Raw genomic sequence first — 25,679 nt, 5'->3', positions numbered from 1 at the left:
GTTCTCCGTGATGGATGACAAATTCTGGGAAAGAACCCGGGAACCGAGTAGCACTCTCAGAATATTGAGCAGGACTTCCTGCAAGCTTGATGTGTTTCTAAAGCCCAGACTTCTAAACAGTGGAATCCTGCAATAATCTTTAAAATCCCAAGTCCTGCATTGTTTTCGGCTTGTGAGTTGTTTGCTGGGTTCCTATGTATAGCACCAGCCACATTAGACAGTCTTCTTTATCTCACTTTCAGACTTGCGCGTGACTTTGCTCATTCCATCTCCCTTTGGCCATTCTGTTTATCTGTGGAACATCTGCTCTCTGGGAAACTCCTCCACGGCCCACAGGTGGGAAAGGGTGCTTCTGCCCCTGTTTCCACAGCATTTTCTCCGTCCTGTGTCGCATTACTTTTCCGCAGTGCACCGGAAGCTCCTGGAGGGCACCGGGCCATGTCTCACTCACCTTGGAACCATGAGACATGTTTTTTAATGCAGTGTCCTTCACAGAGGGACTCCCAGGAGGCCACAGCATGAGTCCAAGTGGATTTTTCCCTGAGCCAGCCAAGAGGCACGTAGGCCTTTGATGTTGTTGGGAATTGCGTAGGCTGTTGTGCAATAAAGACAGAGAAAGAACCCCTTTTGTTTTAATTCGGTTTCATTTTAATCTTCGTGCAAAACAAAATCCTTAGAGCAGATCCTCTAAGACTGCATTTCAGCATTCTGCTCTCTCAGCATCTTCCGCTGTGGGGCCAGCTCTGCTTCAGGGTTCGCAGCCCAGTTCTCATCAATTATCCTGGGATTCTAGAGGCAAAAACTCATTGCTGGGGACAGTGTCCAGGAAAAATGTACTTCATTTGTAGTGGGGACCTAGGAGTGCATTTTTTCATATTCATGTTTGTATTGGACAGCAAATGCTATAAGCCTCAGAAATGCTTGCTATGCATCAATACTTTGTTCAGGTGCGAAATCCAAAAGCACCTTTCTCAAAGTGCATATGCGAATTGTGTTTCGGAAAACACACTGAGCGAGACAGCAGTGCAGAATGGACTGACCCCATGCCAAAGACTTTCTGGCCATCGCTGTTCTTGTTGCACATTTGCTGGACACCCTAGAGAGAACTTTCAGAACGCTTTTAGTGATGAACACTTAAAAAGTAAAATAAAAAAAAGTATAGCATAATGGTTAAGAGCAACCACTGTAGACTCAATGACCTAGCCTCAAAGTCTTCTTTAGCTAATTATAGGATGACCGGCTCAATCCAGTTTTAGCACAGAAAGTTGTACATTCTGGAAAAACCCCCTTGGTCCCAGAAAAATCAAGGTGACTGGGCACCCTAGAAAAATATAATAACTTACTCAAGTTACTTTTTAAAAGATTTGTTTACTTATTTTTTTAAACTTTTATTTAATGAATATAAATTTCCAAAGTACAGCTTATGGATTACAATGGCTCCCCCCCCCATAACTTCCCTCCCACCCACAACCCTCCCCTTTCCCGCTCTCTCTCCCCTTCCATTCACATCAAGATTCATTTTCAATTCTCTTTATATACAGAAGATCAGTTTAGTATATATTAAGTAAAGATTTCAACAGTTTGCCCTCACATAGCAACACAAAGTGAAAAATACTGTTGGAGTACTAGCTATAGCATTAAATCACAATGTACTGCACATTAAGGACAGAGATCCTACATGATTTTTTTTAAAAATTGATTAATTTTCTATGCAATTTCCAATTTAACACCAAGTTCTTTTTTTTTTCATTTTCAATTATCTTTATATACAGAAGATTGATTCAGTATATACTAAGTAAAGATTTCATCAGTTTGCACCCACACAGAAACACGAAGTGTAAAAAGACTGTTTTAGTACTAGTTATAGCATTACTTCACATTGGACAACACATTAAGGACAGATCCCACATGAGACATAAGTACACAGTGACTCCTGTTGTTGATTTAACAATTTGACACTCTTGATTATTTTTTCTTTTTTTTTTTTTTTTTTGACAGGCAGAGTGGACAGTGAGAGAGAGAGAGACAGAGAGAAAGGTCTTCCTTTGCCGTTGGTTCACCCTCCAATGGCCGCCGCGGTAGCGCGCTGCGGCCGGCGCACCGCGCTATTCCGATGGCAGGAGCCAGGTGCCTATCCTGGTCTCCCATGGGGTGCAGAGCCCAAACACTTGGGCCATCCTCCACTGCACTCCCTGGCCACAGCAGAGAGCTGGCCTGGAAGAGAGGCAACCGGGACAGGATCGGTGCCCCGACCGGGACTAGAACCCGGTGTGCCGGCGCCGCAAGGCGGAGGATTAGCCTGTTGAGCCACGGCGCCGGCCGACACTCTTGATTATGGCGTCAGTAATCTCCCTAGGCTCTAGTCATGAGTTGCCGAGGCTATGGAAGCCTTTAGGGTTCGCTGACTTTGATCTTATTCAGACAGGGTCATAGTCAAAGTGGAAGTTCTCTCCTCCCTTCAGAGAAAGGTACCTCCTTCTTTGATGGCCCTGTTCTTTCCACTGGGATCTCACTCGCAGAGATCTTTCATTTAGGTCTTCTTCTTCTTTTTTTTTTTTTTTTTTTTTCCAGAGTGTCTTGGCTTTCCATGCCTAAAATACTCTCATGGGCTCTTGAGCCACTTCTGAATGCCTTAAGGGCTAGTTCTGAGGTCAGAGTGCTATTTAGGACATCTGCTATTCTATGGGTCTGCTGTGTATCCCGCTTCCCATGTTGGATCATTCTCTCCCTTTTTGATTCTATCAGTTAGTATTAGCAGACACTAGTCTTGTTTATGTGATCCCTTCGACTCTTAGACCTATCAGTGTGATCAATTGTGAACTGAAGATGATCACTTGGACTAGTGAGATGGCATTGGTACATGCCACCTTGATGGGATTGTATTGGAGTCCCCTGGCACATTTCTAACTCCCACCATTTGGGGCAAGTCCGATTGAGCATGTCCCAAACTGCACATCTCCTCCCTCTCTTTTTCCCACTCTTATATTTAACAGGGATCACTTTTCAGTTAAAATTTAAACACCTAAGAATAATTGTGTGTTAATTACAGAGTTCAAACAATAGTACTAGAACCAAAAAAAAATACTAAAATGGATAAAGATTTACATTGTACATCAACAGTCAGAACAAGAGCTGATCAAGTCACTGTTTCTCATAGTGTCCATTTCACTTCAACAGGCTTCCCCTTTGGTGCTCAGTTGTCACCAATCAGGGAAAACAAGTGATATTTGTCTCTTTGGGACTGGCTTAATTCACTCAGCATGATGTTTTCCAGATTCCTCCATCTTGTTGCAAATGACTGGATTTCATTGTTTTTGACTGCTGTATAGTATTCTATAGAGTACATGTCCCATAATTTCTTTATCCAGTCTACTGTTGATGGGCATTTGGGTTGGTTCTAGGTCTTAGCTATTGTGAATTGAGCTGCAATAAACATTAATGTGCAGATGGCTTTTTTATTAGCCAAATTAATTTCCTTTGGGTAAATTCCAAGGAGTGGGATGGCTGGGTTGTATGGTAGGGTTATGTTCAGGTTTCTGAGGAATCTCCAGACTGACTTCCATAGTGGCTTAACCAGTTTGCATTCCCACCAACAGTGGGTTAGTGTCCCTTTTTCCCCACATCCTCGCCAGCATCTGTTGTTGGTAGATTTCTGAATGTGAGCCATTCTAACTGGGGTGAGGTGAAACCTCATTGTGGTTTTGATTTGCATTTCTCTGATTGCTAGTGATCTTGGACATTTTTTCATGTGTCTGTTGGCCAGATTGTTTACTTATTAAAAGGCAGAGGAGAGAGGGAGAGAGAGACAGAGACAGAGACAGAGAGAGAGAAAGAGAAAGAGAGAGAAATTTCTCCCATCTGCAGATTCACTCTGCAAATGCCTGCAACAGCCAGGGCTGGGCCACACTGAAGCCAGGAGCCAGGAGCTCCATCCGGGTCTGGGCCACACTGAAGCCAGGAGCCAGGAGCTCCACCCGGGTCTGGGCCACACTGAAGCCAGGAGGCAGGAGCTCCATCCGGGTCTGGGCCACACTGAAGCCAGGAGGCAGGAGCTCCACCCGGGTCTGGGCCACACTGAAGCCAGGAGCCAGGAGCTCCACCCGGGTCTGGGCCACACTGAAGCCAGGAGCCAGGAGCTCCATCCGGGTCTGGGCCACACTGAAGCCAGGAGCCAGGAGCTCCATCCGGGTCTGGGCCACACTGAAGCCAGGAGCCAGGAGCTCCATCCGGGTCTGGGCCACACTGAAGCCAGGAGCCAGGAGCTCCATCCGGGTCTGGGCCACACTGAAGCCAGGAGCCAGGAGCTCCATCCGGGTCTGGGCCACACTGAAGCCAGGAGGCAGGAGCTCCACCCGGGTCTGGGCCACACTGAAGCCAGGAGCCAGGAGCTCCACCCGGGTCTGGGCCACACTGAAGCCAGGAGCCAGGAGCTCCATCCGGGTCTGGGCCACACTGAAGCCAGGAGCCAGGAGCTCCATCCGGGTCTGGGCCACACTGAAGCCAGGAGGCAGGAGCTCCATCCGGGTCTGGGCCACACTGAAGCCAGGAGCTCCATCCGGGTCTGGGCCACACTGAAGCCAGGAGCCAGGAGCTCCATCCGGGTCTGGGCCACACTGAAGCCAGGAACCAGGAGCTCCATCCGGGTCTGGGCCACACTGAAGCCAGGAGCCAGGAGCTCCATCCGGGTCTCAGTTCTTGAGCCATCATCTGCTGCTTCTCAGGCACAATCCCAGACCTGAAGTGGAACAGTTTGGACTCAAAGCAGCATTCTGATGTGGAATGTGGGTGTTGTAAGTAGTGGCTTAAATTCACTGCACCACAACACACATGCCTCCATGAAGTACTGTATTAACAGAGTGCTTACTGCGTTAGAAAGTTAAATAAATCAGCTATGCTCATCCTTATTATTAGCGAGAATATTTTTTTAGCAGTGAGATACATGGAATTAAGTGAAAGAAAGCTAGCAGAACCATGTTAGCGTCGTGGTGAGCACGCTCAGGACTCCAGTGCAGGCATCCCACAGCCAAGGCTCCCCTCTTCCCACCCGAGCCGAAGGTAGGCTAGGAATGGGTGTGGAGAGTGAGTGTACAGAGGATGCTTTTCCATCTAAACACAACCCCAAACCAGAGCTAAGAGCCGGGATGCAGCTAACATTCAAGGGGCCGTCTCCACCTCCCCGTCCTCTGGCCTTGCAAGGGTAGCACAGGGGGTCTAAAGCTGCAGCTTTGGAACAGCTGTCGTAAAAGACACAGTTGTGATGAGGTCTCTGTGTTCCCAAAGAAAAATGCCTAGCAGGATAGTCATTCATGGGGGAATCCTTCCCCAACATTTGGGAAATAATAAAATGTATTGAACTCTTATGAAGTACTGAGTCCTCTTCGAGAGGGTAAAGAGAAAATAGGATCATTCTTGCTCCAGTAGCTACCCGTGGAGTGTGCCTAACATGCCAAATAGGTACCTTCCAATGAGATTTGACTGATGCACGTAGCTTTTCCCATAAGACGTCAACGGTGGCACATTCCGAGAGACCAAGTGTACCAGGACTAGGCCCAGCCCAGGGCTTCCGTACGGCTGTGATTTGGACCCTGGCTGTGGCAAGGATGAGAACAATAAGCAATCAAAACAGAGCAGGGAGAAAGACCTATGCGGGAATGGGCCACCGGGAAACTGAAAAGTTGCACGTTGCCTCTCCCTGTCCTTTAGCTCTCAGCTCAGATGTCACCCCGCCCACCGATGACCTTTAATTATTTTTATTCCCTAGTTTTCATGAGAGCACTTACTATAATTGTCGATTAATTGTATTTGCCTGTTGTATTGGTTAGAGTAAAGGCTATCCTGCTATTACAAAGAGGTACGAAAATAGAGTGGTTCATTCAAGTCAGAAGTTGCTCAGTTGTCGTTCCAGAGCTATGAGTGGGCTCCACGTAGTTCATGGACAATGGTATTATGTGGGCAGGCACTTGATTTAGCAGTTAACGTGCCTGCATCCCCTGTCGGAGTGCCTGGCTTTGGCACTTGGCCATTATCTGCTGCCTTTCCAGGTGCCTTGGCAGGAATCTTTGATAGAAAGCAGAGCAACTGGAACTGGAACCAGCACTCCAATTTGGATTTGGAGTTGCAAGCAGTGGCTTAACCCACTGAGTCACAACACTGGCTTTTCTGTGAACAGAGTACCTGTGTGTATAGATCACCAGCCTTACCAGCTTCTGGGTACATAAAATAAGGGGCCAGCACTGTGGCATAGTGGGTAAAGCTGCCACCCGCAGTGCCGGCATCCCATGTGGGTGACAGTTCAAGACCCGGCTGCTCCACTTCCAGTGCAGCTCTCTGCTATGGCCTGGGAAGGCAATACAAAATGGCCCAAGTTTTTGGGCCCCTGACCCACGGGGGAGACCTAGAGTTAGCTCCTGGATCCTGGCTCTGGATCAGTGCAGCTCCAGCCATTGAGGCCATTTGGGGAGTGAACCAGTGGATGGAAGACCTCTCTCTCCGCCTCTGCCTCTCTGTAACTCTTCCTTTCAGATAAATAAATAAATCTTTAAAAAAAAAAAAAAAAAGAGGGCCCACAGCAGCACAGCTTACAAAAGTAAATGGAAAGAAATTGGAATTTCAGGCACTAAGGAAACAATAAAGCAAATTACTATAAAAAATGAAATAATGTGTTGAATGATATACATCAGCTGTGGACAGAAGTAATATGAAGATAAACAGAAGGTATACCTGAACTCTGGTCTGTTTGTATACACTTTTTTTTAAAAAAGACATTCTGATTTTTTTTTTAAAGATTTATTTATTTACTTGAAAGTCAGAGTTACACAGAGAGAGGAGAGGCAGAGAAAGAGAGAGAGATCTTCCATCCGATGGTTCACTCCCCAATTGGCCGCAACGGCTGGAACTGCACTGATCTGAAGCCAGGAGCCAGGAGCTTCTTCCAGGTCTCCCATGCGTGTGCAAGGGCCCAGGCACTTGGGCCATCTTCTACTGCTTTCCAAGGCCATAGATGAGAGCTGGATCAGAAGAGGAGCAGCCAGGACTAGAACCTGCACCCTTATGGGATGCCAGTGCTTCAGGCCAGGGCGTTAACCTGCTGAGCTACAGCGTTGGCCCTGGTTTGTATACACTTAAGAACAAAAGATTAATTCTCTGACTTCTTTCTGACTGCTCTTTTTAAGAAGCATTTATTTTGAAAGCCACTTTGTGTTGCAGAACAGATTAAATTCCACATAATTGTTAACCAAATTAAGAAAAAATGGAATTGACAATTTTTTTGTGGCCCAATCTGTTCATTCAGTCCTTAACTCGAACAAGCCACAATCTTAGGAGTCAGGATCAGAGGACTTCAAACGCCAGATGCAGGAGATAATGCCCTATGGATTATTTTTAGGAGTTTTTAGAAACCATGAGAATTTAATGCTCACATCGAATTATTGGTTGCCGGTTTGTTTCCAAAACATAATTAGTTTTGGCTTCTGCTGATGTTCTTTTTTTAAAATATTTATTTATTTGAAAGGCAGAGTTACAGAGAGGTGGAGGCAGAGAGATGGAGAGAGGTCTTCCATCCGCTAATTCGCCCCCCACTTGGTCACAACGGCCAAAGCTGGGCCGATCCAAAGCCAGGAGCCAGGAGCTTCTTCTGGGTCTCCCACGCGGGTGCAAGGGCCCAAGGACTTGTACCATCTTCTACTGCTTTCCTAGGCTGTGGCAGAGAGTTGGATCAGAATTGGAGCAGCCAGGGCTTGAACCGGCCACCCATATGGAATGCTGGCACTGCAGGTGGCGGCTTTACCTGCTACGCCACAGCGCCAGCCAGCCCCCTGCTAATGTTTTATGAAATCTTACAGAACGAAGAAATGCAGTACCCTTTCCATGGTTGTACATATTCATAGTTTTGCCTAGGCTGTTTTAACTGTTTTCATGCTAGCTGTTTTTATTACGCCTGCTTTGCCCTCAAACCTGACAGACTCAATCGTGCTCAGAAAGGATGGCTGTGACATAATGTTCGGAGTGTAGGTGGAATACACAGCAATTCAGATAACTAAATTGGTTGGCTGGATATCACAGCCATCACCCCTCTGTCTTTGGAAATGCATTCCCTGTTCGTTAGCCTGCAGAAATCCTCCACGTCTTTCAACATTGAACTTAACGTCTCTTCACGTCCGTGAAACTCCCCTAACCAGATGCTTCGCAGTGAAACGACTTTCTTTTGAGCTTGTCTTGTCCAGTCTGTTTGAGAGTTAACCTGACCATGGAGCCCAGTGCTCCAAGCTGTACTTAAATCCAATCCTGGTGGGTGGTCACTGCTTTTTTACAGTGTTTGTTCAACACACTCTTTTTCTTAGTTCCTGTATTGTTGAAGCTTAGCTTCTGTTCAGTTGAATCCTGCTTTTTCTTTGCTATGGTTTCTCCTAATTCTTCCAGTTTGACATTCAGGTTTGATACAAAGAAGATCATTTTGCTAGGTCATTTAAAAAATACTCTGTAGGAAATTCAAAAACACTTAAAATGTGTACATTTCTGAATCTCAGTGGTCTCATCAAAATCATGTTCTACAAGGAGGTCCATTGCATTATCGTTTACAATAGCAAAAGAACAAGCGACAATGTGGATGTCAAACTAAAAGGGTGAATTTGGGAACATTGATTTGTTAGAATACTGACTTTTAAAAATAGAAGATAAGTCTCTATATACCTAAATGGGAGTATGGCCATTGAAAAGTGAAGAAGATGGGAAAGTAAGTTTTGAAGATAATGATCCCATTCATATAGAGAATAAAATAGCTATGACTCCCCCAATATATCCGCAATTTTGGAGGAAGAGAGGTAGGGATAAGGATTTTTAATCTGTGCACTTCTAGTTAGAAAAAAATTATAGTGTTTATGATTTTAAAACCTCTCGAATTCATTGCCATGACTCCCAAACCTGGTTGCTTCCATTGTGGGGAGTTATTATTGGACTGGACTAATCAATCACTCAAGTAGTTTCGAGGCTGTGAAACAGTCACTGGATCCTTGGTTCCCACCGATGTTTTGTTTCCTTTAGTGTTGAACTGCCTTTATCTATGAAGTAATATGTCTCTTCTTATTTTTGTAATCTTTTTAAAGCTTTTGTTTATTTAAAAAGTAGAGAGACAGAGAAATGAGCCATCCCCTGTTTCACTTTGCAAATGCTTGCAATGGCTAGGGCTGGAGCCCTTGCAGCCATTGGGGAGTGAATCAGTAGATGGAAGATCTCTCTTTCTCTGTCTCTTCGTTACTCTGTCTTTCAAGTAAATAAAAAAAACAACTTTAAAGAAAAAAAGTTAAATTTCAAATAGCTCATGAGTAGCAGAACATGTGAGTTACATTTTAAAAACTTAACGGACAAAGCATGTATGATTTATAGGCAAAATGGTGGCCAATGAGAGTTACATTTCCCAATAAAAGTAATCTCCTGTGCACAGGCATCTGAAAAAAGGTGTTCTGCCTGTAAGTGCTTGAAATCCACCTTGATTCACTTTCAGAAAAACCCGAGTCCTGTACGCACACTTCACCACAGCCGCCTAACATTTGCTAGAAGAAACAAGTGTTGGTAGCTGGCGAGCCAAGTCGGTGTTGAGATGGCTCCTCCTGCTTTCCTGCCTCAATAGCTGTGACGTGACGGCGATGCAGAGCCATCCGGCGTGGCTTCAGAAGCCTGCCCCACAGCAGCCTGTCTCTTGTATGCTTCTCAGCAACTCCAGGAATAGTGCTGAGAGCATCAGCTGTGGAGTTGGATTGCCCTAAAGCCAAGTCCTGGCTCTGCCGTGTCTGTCTGCGTTCCTAATAGCAAGTTCCCTAGCCTCTCTAAGCCCCATTTCCTCGTTGATGGGATGGAAGTGGATTAAGGATGGAACGAGATAATCCATGTGTTCATGGAAGCATGTGTTTTAAAAGTTGTTACCTTTCTTTTGCAAGGGAAGGAACTAGTGATTCCAAAGAATTTGATGAATACATAATTTCAAAATAAATATATGTTTTTGTTCCATTTTTCCACCAATGTTTGGAAGTGCCCTAGTATTGAAGGGAAGTAATTTGATGGGGCTAGAGTTCCAGCACAGGTTATCTGATGCCTGTGATTTTTCTACAGCTGGATGCCACAACCCAGAGCCCACCACACCACACACAGTGACGTGTCTTGTCCTACCCTGTCAGGTCATGCCACGACACAGCACAGCCCACATTCTGTACAACACACCGCGTCATACCACCCCACAGTACCCACCATCACACTTTGCCACGGCGCCTGCCATGTCACCTTCCTGACAGCGGTAACCCTCAGCTGTCACCCTCACGTGGCCTTCCTGTAGGCCTCCCAAAGCATATCATTTTGCCTGGCATTCTTTAAAACCCAATGGCCTGTGTCCAGTTCCCAACACTGACACAAAATCCAAGACTGTGAGGTCTGTGTCCGCCAGAGGAAGGGTGTTTTTTGTTGTTGTTATTACTTTATACTAAGTGTACATATTATGAGAATGTCCTTTCTTCTGGTGCTTTACAAATACAAAGGATTTATTAAATCTTTTCTATTGAATGAGTCCATGATTGATGGTAAAGCGCATTCTCAAAGCTCTTGCATGTGACTCAGTTACATGGTATTATGGCGACCAGGTGATCAGAAATTGCTTCATACACACTCTGCACGGCACAGGCATTGAAAAACGTGTAAGCCATATTTCTCGGCAGAGAAAGGGATCGGACAGCAAAGTAGGAAAGGCCAGTGAGTGACTCCTGGCGTGGAAATGTGGAAGAAGGCACTGAGGTCCGGGAGGAGAGGGGGCAGGGAGACACACCCCCGAGGAGGCGGGACTTCACCAGAGACTGTATTTGAGGGGCAGGGAAAGAGCCTCTCAGTTGAGGAAAAGATGTGGAAATTCTCCATGTGGGTCTGTGGGGTGGAGCAGATGTGTTTCCCAAGCGGTCTCGGAGGAAGAGCTGTCAAGGCAAACGCGGAGCCCTTGAAGAAGACCCTGAAATCTAAGGCCGAGGAATGGGCAGAGAGGGCTAAAGGCTTGGGAACAGAGAAGCGGCATGGCCAGAGTGGTATCTCAGGAGACATACGTGTCAGCTGTGCGCAGGGTGGCGCAGGTGGAAAGGAGGGGAGGCTAGAAACCGGAGAACATGTGGCAAACTCACAGTAACCCAGCAGGAGATGAGATGGGCAGTAGCCAGTGTGTGAGAAGGGAGGGAGGGAGGGAGGGAAGGAGGAAGGGAGGGAGGGAGGAAGGAAGGGAGGGAGGGAGGGAAGTGGGAGGGAGGGAGGAAGGAAGGTCATGTGGAAAGAATTAGGGGCGATTCTAGCTACATGACACTGTGGAGCAGGCAACACCATGGAGCAGTAAAGAGATCAGTGGTTGCCGGGGGTTAAGGGGAGGGAGGGATAGATAGAAGGGTACGGGGTCTTTAGAGCAGTGTACATCCACTGTGTGACACCGCAGTTGTGGATCTGTGACTTAAATGATGGATTGGCGTCGCTACTCTGATGGGGCATGTTGATAACGGGGAAGCTGTGCATTTGCCTCCCTCGGCGGGGGCTGCTCTGACAAAGCACCCCACGAACTGGGGCCTTAGAAACAGAAGCATTTATTTCTCACAACGCTGCAGATTGCGAAGCTCAGCATCAGAGCCCTGGAGGAGCTGGTGTGTGGTGAGAGCCCCATTTCTGGGTCATAGGCGGCACCTTTGGCCGCCTTCTCACACAGTCGAGAGGTGAGGGAGCGCCCTTGAACCTCTTTTGTAGGTACAGCAAGCCTCATGATCTGGTCACCTCCCCAGGGCCTCACCCCCACATGCTGTCACCAGGGTGGTTAGCATTGCAACATACAAATTATTGGGTGGGGGGAGGAGCACAAGCAATCAGACCGTAGCAACATGCACAGGATGTGGGGTTTATGAGAAATCTCTGTACCTTCCTCTCAATTTCACTGTGAACCTAAAACTGCTCTAAAAAGTTACATCTTTTTTTTAAAAAATTATAGGAATTGGCTATATAGTGCTGTGGGAGCGGGAACCAAAGAACTATTAAAGCACAAATTCATGACAGATTTTTGCAACTATCCATGTTATACTTAGCATTGATTAGACAACGGACCCGAACCCGCAAAAAGGCTCCTGCAGAACTGTTCTCATTGCATCCAGGCACTCTCTAGCCTCCTGCTCTCCAGGCACAGCTGTGAGTTCCTCTGCTAGTGATCCCTCTGCTAGGCCAGGATTTTTTTTTTTCTCAAACAAGATTCTTTTACTAAAGTAAAATTTTTTTTACTAAACTCCCCAGGCAAGGCAAACCCTGGCTCTTCATAGGAGAAACAAAACAAAGTTGCTGACTCATTTTTTTTATTAAACATTAATTTTGCAGTCCCGAAAGCTAAGACAAGCTTTAAATAAGGCGGCGAGCTGGGGGCGAAAATGTAGTTACTCATATTCTTAAACCCCAAGCATGTCATTGGCTTCAGCTTCAGTTCTTGCTAGAGAATACAAAACTCATTTTTAAAATAAATCACAGAGATAAAACTGCTAAAGCATGGGTGCACCTGCAGCTTCCAGGGCCCATTTGTCATGTTAAATCACAGGACGCAGAAGGAGAATGTCTTCCGGGGATGTGGAGCCTCCCAGAGCCTGCTTGGCATGGCCGCCCCGCACAGAGGGCTCTGTTGTCAGATGTGGCACAGCCTCCATCCTCGGGGCCTGCTCATTTCCTCGCACTCGGGGAAGGATGAGTGGGAGCCTTCCGAGAAGGTTCCTTGCCATCTGGGGGTGGTAAATGCAGACTCACTCCCCGTCCCGGCGCCTCTCTCCCCACTGTCACTGCATCATTGTCATTTTCTGATGCTGTCCTTCTTTTTAAATGTTTCTCAGTGTTCCAGGACCACTGTCCCCTCCAGCTGTTAGTACTCATACTGGTGCTATTCGGATCATGGGTGTCTATGTGTTTGTAATTCCAGGGAGAAGGGTAAACCAGATATTTCTCTCCTAGAGCATTTCTATCTCTGTTCTCCAACAACCTTTGGATATAATCAGTCTTTCTTTTCTGGTCTTCTCTGTAATCCCATTTCCGAGCAACAAAGGGTCTTACTGAGGATAGAAGTGTGGTCTCAAACTGTGGATCCTCTGGGTCTACCTTAGTGGGTCAGCATGAGCTCTGTTTGCAAGGCACTAAGCTCACCCATGGGCGCTGACCCTCCCCTTCTTTTTCTGTCTATTGTCTTGGTAAATCTCAGCTTTTAGTGCCCAGGTCAGTCATCATCAGGCCCATGACAGGATCTGTGTCAGTGGCACCACTCACAAGGACTTCATGAACAGCCACCTGCTGGTGGAGCTGTGCGGGGAGACATGACCTTGCATTCTCGTGACGTTGAGTGCCACGGGGGTGTGGATTGGCTGTTTTGAAGTTCTTCAGACGCTAATCACGTGGAGATCAAGGAGCAAACTAGTGGGCAGATGGTAGTACCTTGCAAATGACTAATGTCTTTCCTGCACAGGAGCCAGCTCTCATTCACCCAGTGGGTAGTGTGAGTCAGACCAAGATCTGAGAGTATTATTTTATTTAATCCTTATGATAGCCCGATCCTGTGGGAACTGTTACTGCCCCCACGTTAAAGATGGGTAAACAGAAACTCTTGAGGCTAGCTGGCCTGGAGTCTCCCAGCTGATGGTCAGTGGCGGAGCCCGCCTGCGAGCTGGGGGCCGCCTGGCATGAACTCCATGCTGTGGGGATGAGTCAGCATTAAGAATCTGGAGATGGAAGTTTTCACCATCATGGGAAAAGTAAAACCATCCTCAGCAAGTCATCTTTGTCATCCCACTCTTTAGTGTTGCCAGAGGATTTAAGAAATAAAACGCCTACCTTTACGAAAATTCTGAAACCGATCCGTGACACCAGGGGACACAAAGCCTGACTTTCTTAGCGTATCTTGTGACCTCATGGCAGTAGTTCCAGCTCACTTTCATCTTTCTTTTACCTAGCTTTTGACTAGAAATAGGGACCTTTGGATCCTTCAGGTTTTATTATAGGAGGACTTCAACAAGTTTGTGGAAAAGGGCCCCTGTCATGGTACACTGGGCTAAGTTGACGCTTGCAATGGTGGCATCCCCTATTGGAGTGTGAGTTCGAGTACCAGCTGCTCCTCTTCCAGTCCAGCTCTCTGCTAATGCCCCTGGGAAGGCAGCAGCACTTGGACCCCTGCCACCCATGCAGGTGACCTGAATGGAGCTCCTGGTTCCTGGCTTCAGCCTGGCCCATCCTTGGCTTTTGTGACCATCTGGAGAGGGAACCAGTAGACGGATGATCTCTGTTTGCCTCCTCTCCCCTCTTTCTGCCTTTCAAATAAATAAATCTTTTTTTAAAAAAGTTTATGGGATCTGAAATGAAATGGTACATTTATTTTGGTATGAGAAATTTTGTAATACATGTGGTCTTTTCATTTGCATGGATTTCAATTATGAAAAACTATGAAGTTACCAAAAAACTCTGCCTGAATTTCAGAGTTTTTGTATCAAAATTGTACTAACTAGTTATAACAGATCTGAACAGGATCTAGTTATAGACGCTAGGGAAGACAAGACATCAATTTGAAAATACCCCCTATCAGAGCACATGAATTCTGCTAAAAACAAACATCAGATTTATGGTGAACCATGGGTGGAAGAAAGGTGAAATTATCGATGTTTATGTGCAATTAATGGAGAAAATGCTCCCAAAGAAATCAATAGTGGCAGGCCATCCACATCAGTTTGCCAGGAGAACATTAACTTTATTTGTGCCCTAATTTAAAAAGACTGTGTTAAAAAGATTTTAACACAGAAACGATAGCCAATACCATAAATATCTCATTTGGTTCCACCTACAAAATTCTGACTGCAAAATTAAAGTGGAGAGGCCGGCGCTGTGGCATAGCAGGTAAAGCAGCTGCCTGCAGTGCTGGCATCCCATATGGGCGCCGGTTCAAGACCTGGCTGCTCTACTTCTGATCCAGCTCTCTGCTATGGCCTGGGATAGCAGTAGAAGATGGCTCAAGTCCTTGGGCCTCTGCACCCACGTGAGAGACCTGGAAGAAGCTCCTGGCTCCTGGCTTCGGATTGGCACAGCTCCGCCCATTGCAGCCATCTATGGAATGAGCCAGCGGATGAAAGACATCTCTCTCTCTCCTTCTCTCTCTCTCTCTCTCTCTCTCTCTCTCCCTCTCTGCCTCTCCTTCTCTCTCTGTGTAACTCTTTCAAATAAATCTTTAAAAAAAAATTAAAGTGGAACAAACCAGGGCAAGCATTTGGCACAGGAGTTAACATGCTGCTTAGGATGTCTACATCCCGTGTCACAGTGCCTGGGTGTGAGTCCCAGCTTCTCTCCTGATCTTAGCTTCTGCGAATGTGCACCCTGGGAAGCAGTGGCGTCGGCTCAGGTCCGTAAGTTCCTGCCTTCCATTTTGGAGACCTGGGTTGAGTTTCGGGATCCCGGCTTCAGCTTGTTTTCCTCCTGCCTGCTAGTTATCATGGGCACTTGGGAGTGAACCCACACGTGGGAGATCTCTGTCTCTCTCTCTCTCTCTGCCTTTCAAATAAATTAATCAACTAATTAATTAAAGTGGAGCAGACTTTATGCTTGATGGGAGCCAAACCTTTTGTACTCAAATTAGCTGTAGACAAGAACAGAGGTTTTGATGGAAATTTTAAACAAGTAGGATCAAGATCTTGAAGCATTTCTTTGAAGAATTCTAACCAGAAGTCAAGTGTGACTTTGACGGTCTGATCTTGAAGATAAATCACAATCAAAGCTATGGCTACCAAGAGCTGGGAGGGTCCAGTGAAAGCAAAAACGCATTGATCAAGAAGAAAGGCCATGGCAGAAGTTTTTCAGGATGCTTAAAACATTTTGCTCGTTGACTTTCTGGAGGGCCAAAGAACGACCAGGTCTGCTTATTAGGAGAGTTTTTGGTGCTACTAAGATAGATTTATTTATTTATTTATTTGGAAGGCAGAGTGACAGAAAGAGGCAGAGAAAGAGAGAGACACAGATCTTCCATCTTCACTCCCCAAATGATCACAACAGCCAGGGCTGGGCTGGGCTGGGCTGGGCTGATGCCAGGATCCAGGAACTCCATCCTGTTCTCCCACATGTCATCTTCTGCTGTCTTCCCAGGTGCATTAGCAGGGAGCTGGATCAGAAGCCCCTCCATATAGGATGCCAGCATTGCAAGCAACAACTTAACCTGCGGGCCTATGGGGCCAGCCCCTGGGAGAGTGTTTTCAGAAAGTTGACCAATGTGTTAGCAGAAAAACACCCAAGAAAGACTCACCAGCGTCCTTCTGCATCACAAGGATGCTCCTGATCATCCCCTTATCAAACAATGGCAATGTTGTGAGAGTTTTGATGGGAAATCATTACGTATCTACCCTATGGTGCCAGTTTAGCTGCTTCCGAGTTCTTTTTATTTCCTAATATTAAAAAAATGTAAAGGGCACCTATATTCTTAATGTGAAAAGACTGCATTCACGTGGTGAAGTTCCCAGAACACTCAGTTCTTTAGAGAGGGGTTAAATGGCAGGTGTTGTCACTTACAAAGGTATCCTGAACCCATAGAGTGTATGTTGAGAAATAGTTTTCATTTTTATCTTTTAATCCCATTTTTTCATGAGCTTTCGGAAGCCACGTACACATGCATTTAATAGCTGGATATCTATGTATATTCTATATGTCATATTATATGTAACAGTAATTTCTAGTCTAGACAAGGAGAGTGGGTCTGTATTTAACAATATAACAGCATTGGCTCCTCCCCGAGGCGACTGGCTTTTGCTCTCTGCCTCAGTTCCCACATCTGCCAGCCCTGCAGGAGCACTGACAAGAATTAATTGCCTTTCCTGAACCTTCAGGCTCAATTCTGCTTCTCAGTTCCAGCAATCCCCACAGGGCTCTGCTCTCACATAATTTACTGTCTAGAATAGGATTTTCTGTTTACAAAGATTGTATGTAGTTGGCACTATCTAATGTGATATACACCCATTTCCAACCTGAATAAGTTGGAACCTTGAGAATCTTTGGGGGTATTTAGCTCAATTTAAGAAAATGGGACATTCAAGGTATTTGGATTGTTCATTGTTTTTATGATGGTTCCAACATGGTGCCGTCTAAAATGTGTGGAAAACAATGAGATATGTTATGCACACACACACGACTTTCTGGGTCGTCTTCTTACCCTCCAGTTGGCAGTATTTGAGGAATGGAGTGAAGAAGTCCTCCAGGTTCATGCTGGGCAAGGCAGAGTTAGCAGGGTATGGGGGTCGGCGATGAGAATTCTTCCCAGTGGTTGATTCTGTTTGCAGTCTCTCAAATAACGTGGCTGCAGTCTAGAGTCTGTACCCTCCATTGTTCTAGAAAGTCTAGACTCTGTGCCCTCCATTGTTCTGTGCATCTAGACAGTCCCCGTTCTTTAAGGAGTCACCTCAAGGAAAATCACGTTGACTCTGTTTTACAGGAAAGCAAGAGGGTAAGGAAGTTGTGTCAGATTGCAGCACCGCCAATCAGCGCAAGCTCCTGGAGAGCTGGGAGGGACTTTTGTGGTGTCTCCCCCAACTTTCCACAGGATGCCGGCTCCTGCCGACCCAGGTGCCAGGCCCCTGTCTGCCAGGATGAGAGCACTCCTGTTGGGAAATACAGCCCCTGTCCCTTGCTAGGTAACTCACGTTCTTAGAGTGATTTTCACATGACAGATTAGAATGTCCTCTTAGCGACTAGCATTGATTTGTCCTATTTTGTTCTCGAGAGATGTCTATAATAAATCCACACATTGATTGATTCATCGGTCCACTCATTCACTTCTTTTTTTTTTTTTTACTTTTTTAATTAATTTATTTTTTTAACTTTTATTTAATGAATATAAATTTCCAGTGTACAGCTTATGGATTACAATGGCTTCCCCCTCCCATAACTTCCCTCCCACCCGCAACCCTCCCCTCTCCCGCTCCCTCTCCCGTTCCATTCGCATCAAGATTTATTTTCAATTCTCTTTATATAGAGAAGATCAATTTAGTATAAAGATTTCAACAGTTTGCACCCACATAGAAACACAAAGTGAAACATACTGTTTGAGTACTAGTTATAGCATTAAATCAAAATGTACAGCACATTAAGGACAGAGATCCCACATGAGGAGCAAGTGCACAGTGGCTCCTGTTGTTGACCCAACAAATTGACACTCTAGTTTATGGCGCCAGTAACCATCCTAGGCTGTCGTCATGAGTTGCCAAGGCTATGGAAGCCTTCCAAGTTTGCCGACTCTGATCATATTTAGACAAGGTCATAAAAGACAGAGTGAGGATAGTAACCAATGATCCTAAGAGTGGCATTTACTGGGTTTGAACAATTAACCAGCATTAAGTGGGGAAGAGGACCATCAGTACACACAGGTTGGGAGTAGAGCCATTGGTGGTAGAGTAGAGGTTATGATTACAAAGGAATGAGGCCCAAGTGCACTAGACAGGGTCTAGAACAAAGGACAGAGTCATTATTAGAGGAGCTAAGAAAGGTGCTGTCTAAGCTACAATTAAGTTTTCTGATTGAGAGGCAAATAGAACCTGATAGAAGGGGCTTGATAATAATCTGGTGGGCTTTAGGCCTTGTAAGTTAAGAGGCCCAGACCTACCTATCTCTTCACATGAGGTATATCCTAAGGGAGGTGTGAACCTCCTAGGGGAAGGCACTCTGTTGACTTTCATTACTTGGCTGGCCTGGGAGGAGAGCTGGCCAGGTAAAGGCAGGGGGCATCTCCAACAAGAAATTTACAGTTCTGCCTGCAATGTTGCTGACCCTACTTGACCATCCCCTCAGCTGCAGTGGTCACTTTGGAAGTTGGGCTGAGTGAAGGGCTTTTCAGCTTAGAGCCAATAAGATCAGTGGCTCTGACCTGGGCATCCTTCGACTCCAGGGCAGGTCCATTTCTAGTGATCCAACTCTTGGCAGAGCTGCCAGGGCTCTTCACAAGCTGACTTCTGCTGAAGCCCAGGCTTACCACATTGAAAGCCACTGCAGTGGACTGGCCTGTTGGGTCTCCTTGAGGGCAGATCACTGCACAGATCAGCCACCAAGAGGCCTGCCACCCATTGCTTCTGATGCCGAGCTTTCTTTTCCTCCTGATTTTTGTTAAAGCAGACCAGAGGATGCAAGTCAAGGGAGTGCCCGTGTCCCATCTCTAATCTTCGGTGGCCTGAACTACAAGTCTATAGTCACAGGCATGTTCTGTAGTAGTTTTTCTAAGGTAGACAATGCCCATGAGGAAAATTATATTCTCACTTTAAAACTTTCTTTCCCTTTGGTCTGAAAGGGAGGTTTTTTCTATTTACTGTATACTTCGCTGATGGCGGAGTGAATCTAGCTATGAGATACTTCTTCTTGTTTTTATTGGATACCTACTGTGTACAATGTAATGTACCAGACGCAAGGCTGAAGCCCCAGGAGCTGACGGATAAATAGAAGATAACATGGACATACATAGGTCAGAAGTCACACAGCTGTGTGAGCAGTATAAACTCAGTGCTATGAGAATGAGGAGGGAGAGCAATAGGAAGGGTCAGGTCCTGACGGACATGATCAGTCCCATGGTCTGAATGTTTGTGTCCCCTGCAGCGTTCCCATGTTGAACTTCTGACCCACAAGATGATGGTATTGGGGGTGGGGGGTGCGGTCCTTGGGAGATGGTGGGGTCATGAAGGCAGAGAGCCCCCATGATTGGGATTAGTGCTGTAGGGAGCTCAGTTTCCCCACCCCCTCTACCACATGTGGTTACAGCATAAAGGTCATCTAGGAAGTAGGCCCTCGCCACACACACCACACCACACACCAAATCCATTAGCACCTTGATCTTGGAATTTCCAGCCTCCAAAATAAGTTTCTGTGGTTTACAAGCACCCAGATGACGACAGGTGTGTTACGGAGCCTGCCTGGGGGCAGGTGGTCAGCAGATCCGCCAGGGAGGAGGTGGCCCGTAAAGCTTCCTCTCTTTCACGTCTTGAAGTTGAAGGGCGGAGATCTGGTATGGAGGTGGGCAGGATTGCTGAGTGATCTCAGTCAAAGAGGGCAAGGCAGTGCTGTGCCGGGAGGGGAGGTTGATGGCCGGAGCAGTGGAGGCTGACCGCGCCAGGTGGAAGGCACACCATCTGCAGGGCCAGGGTGCAGAGTTTAAAGATTCTCCAGTGAGCCAGGGCAGAGCCCTGGGGCCAAGCACTGGACAAGCGACACTTGTGTTTGCTGTGATAACGGCTGGTGGCAGGAGACAGTGGGCTGGAGGGCTATGCTACATGCTGGTGATAGATGATAAGGGCCAAGAGCCCTGTGCTGGCACCTGCAAGGGAAGCCTTGAGTGACAGTTGGATGACAAGGACTGTGACACAGCCCTGCCAGCCACCCACTGTGTTTCCACCAGGAGCCCATGGAATCCCCGGTGCCACTTCCAGATCACTCACGTCCGTGGAAAAATCCCTCTCTACTCTCTGGTGAACACGTACTTATCACCCCCTGCAAGTGGCTCCCGATGGCGGTGGTAGAGAACCCCAGACCAGATAATCTCTGGAGAGACATTGCAGGCCCACGTCCCCTCCTCCAGGGAGGTCTTTATGTGGGGTAGGCCTATATCATAAAGAAGCCTTCAGAATTTTTTTTTACATAAAGGGGTGTGTGCGCTTACAGATTGAAATTTAATAATTTTCCCTTTGGTGGTCTGTGTATTAGGCAATAGGCTCATTGTTACTATTAAGCTTTTTTTTTTTTTTTTTTTTTGGATGGGGGCGTTAAATTCCTGGCTCTACCACTTGTGCCTGTGATGTCTTGGGCGAGTTATTCAGCCCTTTTCTCGTCTATAAAATGAGGTTGCCATCTAGGATTGCTTTAATGACTAATGCTTTGATTAATTACTTTAACGAGGCAATATCTATTTTAAAAAATCACTTCTTTCTTGAAAGATTTATTTATTTATTTGCAAAGTAGAGAAAAAGAGGGAGAGAGGGAGAGAGAGCACGAGGTCTTCCATTCCCCTGGTTCACTCCCCAAATGACTGTAAAAGCCAGGGCTGGGCCAAGCCGAAGTCAGGAGCCAAGAGCTCCATCCGGGTCTCCCGTGTGGGTGGCAGGGGCCAAGCATTCAGGCCATCATCTGCTGCCTTCCCACACATTAGCAGGAAGCTGGATCTGCTGCAGAGCAGTCAGAACTGGAACCAGCGCTCGGATATGGGACGGCAATATCACAAGGGTAGCTTATTTAACCCAGTGCACCACAGCACCAGCCCCGTGGCTTGGACCTCTTTCTGACACTCAGCAAGCACTCAAATGTTAGCCTCTGATTGCATTACTGCTACTATTTTGGAGACTTTTTTTTTTTTTTTTTTTTTTTTTTGGACAGGCAGAGTGGATAGTGAGGGAGAGACAGAGAGAAAGGTCTTCCTTTTTGCCGTTGGTTCACCCTCCAATGGCTGCTGCGGCCGGCGCATCTCGCTGATCCGAAGCCAGGAGCCAGCTGCTTCTCCTGGTTTCCCATGGGGTGCAGGGCCCAAGCACTTGGGCCATCCTCCACTGCCTTCCCGGGCCATAGCAGAGAGCTGGCCTGGAAGAGGGGCAACCAGGACAGAATCCGGCACCCCAACCAGGACTAGAACCCGGTGTGCCGGCGCTGCAAGGCGGAGGATTAGCCTGTTGAGCCACGGCGCCGGCCTATTTTGGAGACTTTTATAGGAGTTGGTGCTCTACTCTGGAATGCTCTGCTGTGTCAGGTGGTTTTCACCTGTGCATGCTGAGTGTGTGCTGGTGTAGATGTGTGTGTGATGTGTGTGTGTGCATGTGATCAGTTTGGGACTTCATAAAATTGTTGTAAGGATCAGGTAACATTCCACAGCCTAGCATATAGTAAGGCTACAATGTTAATTTTCTTTTCTTTTCTTTCTTTCTTTTGGACACGCAGAGTTAGTGAGAGAGAGAGACAGAGAGAAAGGTCTTCCTTCTGCTGGTTCACCTCCCAAATGGCTGCTACGGCCAGCGCACTCCGCTGATCCGCTGATCCGAAGCCAGGAGCCAGGTGCTTCCTCCTGGTCTCCCATGCGGGTGCAGGGCCCAAGGACCTGGGCCATCCTCCACTGCCTTCCCGGGTCACAGCAGAGAGCTGGACTGGAAGAGGAGCAACCAGGACAGAATCCGGCGCCCCAACCGGGACTAGAACCCAGAGTGCCAGCACCGCAGGCAGAGGATTAGCCTAGTGAGCCTCAGCGCCGGCCTTTTTCTTCCTTTTCTGCTCACTTTGTGTGCATGTGTTAGCTGTGTCACACATAGAGCAGAGGCCAGTTGAGAACATGCTGTGGACTCAACCTTGGAAGCTCGTTTTGCTGCCAACGTGTCCAGAGGAGTGAAATCGTTCCCAGCGGATGACGCTGAGCAGCACTGAGAAGCAAAGAATGGGCAGTCGAGGAGGGAATGAAACAAAGTGAGAGGGAAAACTGAAGGACAGAGAAGTGCACCACTTCGGGGTGAGGCCATTGGAGAACCAGGAGTCCCTTTCTCTAAAGACCTTTACAAAGAGAATGAGTGAGGCCAGCCTGGTGGCGCAGCAGGTGAAGCCGCTGCCTGCAACCCCAGCATCCTGCATGGACGCCGGTTCAAGTCCCGGCTGCTCTCCTTCCTATCCAGCTCTCTGCTGTAGGCAGTGGAGGATGACCCTGCAGCCACGTGGGAGACCCAGAAGAAGCTGCTGGCTCCTAGATTCCGCCTGACCCAGCCCCAGCTGCTGTGGCCATTTGGGGAGTGAACCAGTGGATGGAAGATCCACCCCTCCCCCTCTTTCCCTCTCTGTCTGCAACTCTACCTTTCAAATAAATAAATAAGTCTTGAAAGAAAGAAAGAGGGCAGGGGCAGGAGTTTGGCCACGAGTTTGAGCTGAAAAGAGGGACAGCCTCGTCCTGTGCTGATGTGCCTGCACTGGGGCCCTGGCTCTGCTCTGAATTCCGGCTCCCCGTGAGTACTCACCTTGAGAGGCAGCAGGTGGCGGCTCAGCTGCTAGAGTCCCTCCCACCTGCATGAGAGACTGGCATGGATTTCCTGGCTCCTGGCTCCAGCTTAGCCCTGCCAGGCTCTTGTGGGTATCTCAGGAATGAACCAGCAAACAGGAGGTCTCCCCCCACCCCACCCCTACCCCCCAAAAAGAAACAAGAGAATGAAGGTGGTAGGGGAGGCGGGGAGTGAGAAGAGGCTGGTCAGTGGGCACAAACTTATAATTGGATAGGAGGAATAAGCTCTGGTGTTCTATTGCACAGGAAGACAGCTGTGGTTAATGATAATCGTTTTGAATGTTCTTACCACAAATGTGTGAGGTGATGGATATGCTAATCACTCTAGTTGACCATTGCATAATTATTTAAAACATCACACTGCACTTCATACATACAGTTATTATGTGTTAATTAAAAAAATTTTAAAGGGAAAATATCTCCCCCTTCCCCAAATAAAACCCCCTCCAAATAAAGGGGGGGGTAATGTCAATCCCGGAGAAGCAGGAGTCCAGGAATGGAGGGCTGGCCCGGGGGCTCCTTGAGGCCTCTCCCTGTTCTGTGAGTTCCCAAGAGGAGCTCCTCTCCCCCCTCCTTCATCCTATCATTGCATTTACAGAGCTGAACTAGGTCGCATTTCCACCTCCTCTTAGGTAGCCATTAGTACTGCAGATCGAAAGAGGGTGTCTTTTTAATAATTCCGAGTTGGATCACACGCTGCATGTCTAAGCAGGCAAGGTCGAAAACCAATTTTCCAGTTCACTGGGAAATACTACCAATGGGTGGGGGCCTGGCAGCCCCTCTGAGCCTCTGTGGCCAGCCCTCAGGAGGATGCTGGAGCTCTGGGCCCTGGGAAGACAGGATCCGCAAGGCTCCAAGGGTCCCTGAGGCCTGGAGGAGGGTGGATGCTGTCTCCCCCTGGATGGGGTGGGCGGTGGCTGGGGCAGGAGAGAACGGAAGCCAGGTGAGCACTCACTGCCCGCTGCTGTTCTGCCTCCCAGGTGCAGCAGGTGTTGCCAGCGCCGCCCCGGATCGCGCCTCTCCCGCCACACCAGAAGACAGGGAGGGAGCGTGTTACACATCTCTGATCTCTGACATCTGTTCCCCGCCTCGGGAGGGTGCCACGTACTTCACTGGCATCCTGCAGAAGGACGACGGCCGTGTCACCGCTTCTGAGAGCCCCGAGGACTTGGCCAGCCCCGGGCCCTCCTTACCCGATGTGCCTGCGACGGAGCCTCGCGGCCTGTTTAGCTCTGATTCGGGCATAGAGATGACTCCGGCAGAGTCGGCAGAAGTGAACAAGATCTTGGCAGACCCCCTGGACCAGATGAAAGCCGAGGCCTACAAGTACATTGACATAACCAGGCCCGAGGAGCCGACGTGTCGGGAGCAGCCATCCCCAGAGTTGCCACACAAAGACTGGGATCTTAAGGATCAGGACACTGGTGTCTCGCCCAGACCTGAAGGGGCCCGTGAGCCCGACACGCCAGCTCCCGTGGAGGGAAAGATCCTCAAGGACCACTTATTTGAAGCGTCCACGTTTGCTCCCTACGTGGATGACCTCTCTGAAGAACCACACCGCGCCGCTGTGGTCAGCGCACCTGTCAAGATCACGCTCACGGAGGTGGAGGCTGCGCCCCGAGTCCAGAGCCCCGAGAAGCAAGACGTATGTCTGAAGCCGAGTCCCGACACAGTCCCCACGGTCACCGTGTCAGAGCCTGAGGATGACAGCCCCGGGTCTGTCACCCCGCCATCTTCCGGAACAGGTAGGAGCACTGGGCAAACCCAGCTTAGAGGGCTCTGAACTCCTAGGGCACGTATTAGGCAATGAGGATTCGCATTCAAAATAACTTTAACTTTAGTATAGCTGAATGAACCAGCATGCTGCTTTCCGGTCCTGTGCTATTTTACCTGGATTGAGATCTGGTCCCATCAGATACTCTATGTGAAATGTTTCTTCATTCTATGGGGAAGCCCAGGATGACACCCCAGGAACATGGAAGTTGCCCTGTGGCCCCTGGGGTTCAGGGCAGAGGGAGGAGCTGCCCACTCTAGGTTGGCCCTCCCCCACCCTCCCCCATCTCCCCAGCCCAGGTGGTCCAGGTGTGCTGCAGGTGTTCTGGGGAGAGCACCCAGGATGTTCTCCGCTGGGCCACCTTGGCCAGGCCAGTTAACATTGCTGGTCCCCAGCTCTGAGCCTGCAAAATGAGGTGGGAGGGAGGGAGTGGCCCTCAGGGTGTTCTGGTTCGAACCTGTGTAGTGAGAACAAAACCTAAACAAAGGGCGCTCCTCCCCTCCCCCTTCCATTTCAGCACTGCCTTTTTTTTTTTTTTCCCCTCTCTCGCTCTCTCTCTTTAGCTGATTGAAGTTCTTGCTACAATTTTATTTTCGAAATCAAAAAATGGGGGTGGGGGCTTCAAAAAGTTCATAGAAAGTGGAATTAACACATACATTTACTCTGGTGCAAGAAATCTTGAAATCCATGCCTAACTTATTCACAGGGTGTTTTCCCTAAACATTTTGAGGATCCCTCGTGTATTGAGTTAAAGTAAAAATGTTGCGAATTCTCCAGGCTATGTACTTTTTCAGTTCAAAGGTTCTCCTAAAGACAGGATTTGAAACCCCACGGGGACACATTCTGTCATGCACACAA

The 25,679-nt window shown here is 47.7% G+C and overlaps 1 protein-coding gene across 4 annotated transcripts in view; it reads left to right on the top strand.

Moving 5' to 3' along the window:
- Positions 1–25,679, top strand: part of RTN1 (reticulon 1) — a 253,834-nt gene that overhangs the window by 112,572 nt on the left and 115,583 nt on the right. Inside the window, exons 4-5 of one of the 4 annotated variants that reach the window (XM_062181364.1) lie at positions 19,698–19,705; positions 24,093–24,792. The exons of 1 other annotated variant lie outside the window; for it this stretch is intronic. In XM_062181364.1, the coding sequence (XP_062037348.1) occupies positions 19,698–19,705; positions 24,093–24,792 (708 nt within the window). Of the gene's footprint in view, positions 1–19,697; positions 19,706–24,027; positions 24,793–25,679 lie in introns of all 4 variants that reach the window. 2 more of the 4 variants (XM_062181362.1, XM_062181363.1) reach the window with 2 other exon arrangements.

This window comes from Lepus europaeus, chromosome 22, assembly GCF_033115175.1.
Source record: "Lepus europaeus isolate LE1 chromosome 22, mLepTim1.pri, whole genome shotgun sequence".
NCBI lineage: Eukaryota > Metazoa > Chordata > Mammalia > Lagomorpha > Leporidae > Lepus > Lepus europaeus.
This window is presented reverse-complemented; position numbering and strand designations above follow the sequence as displayed.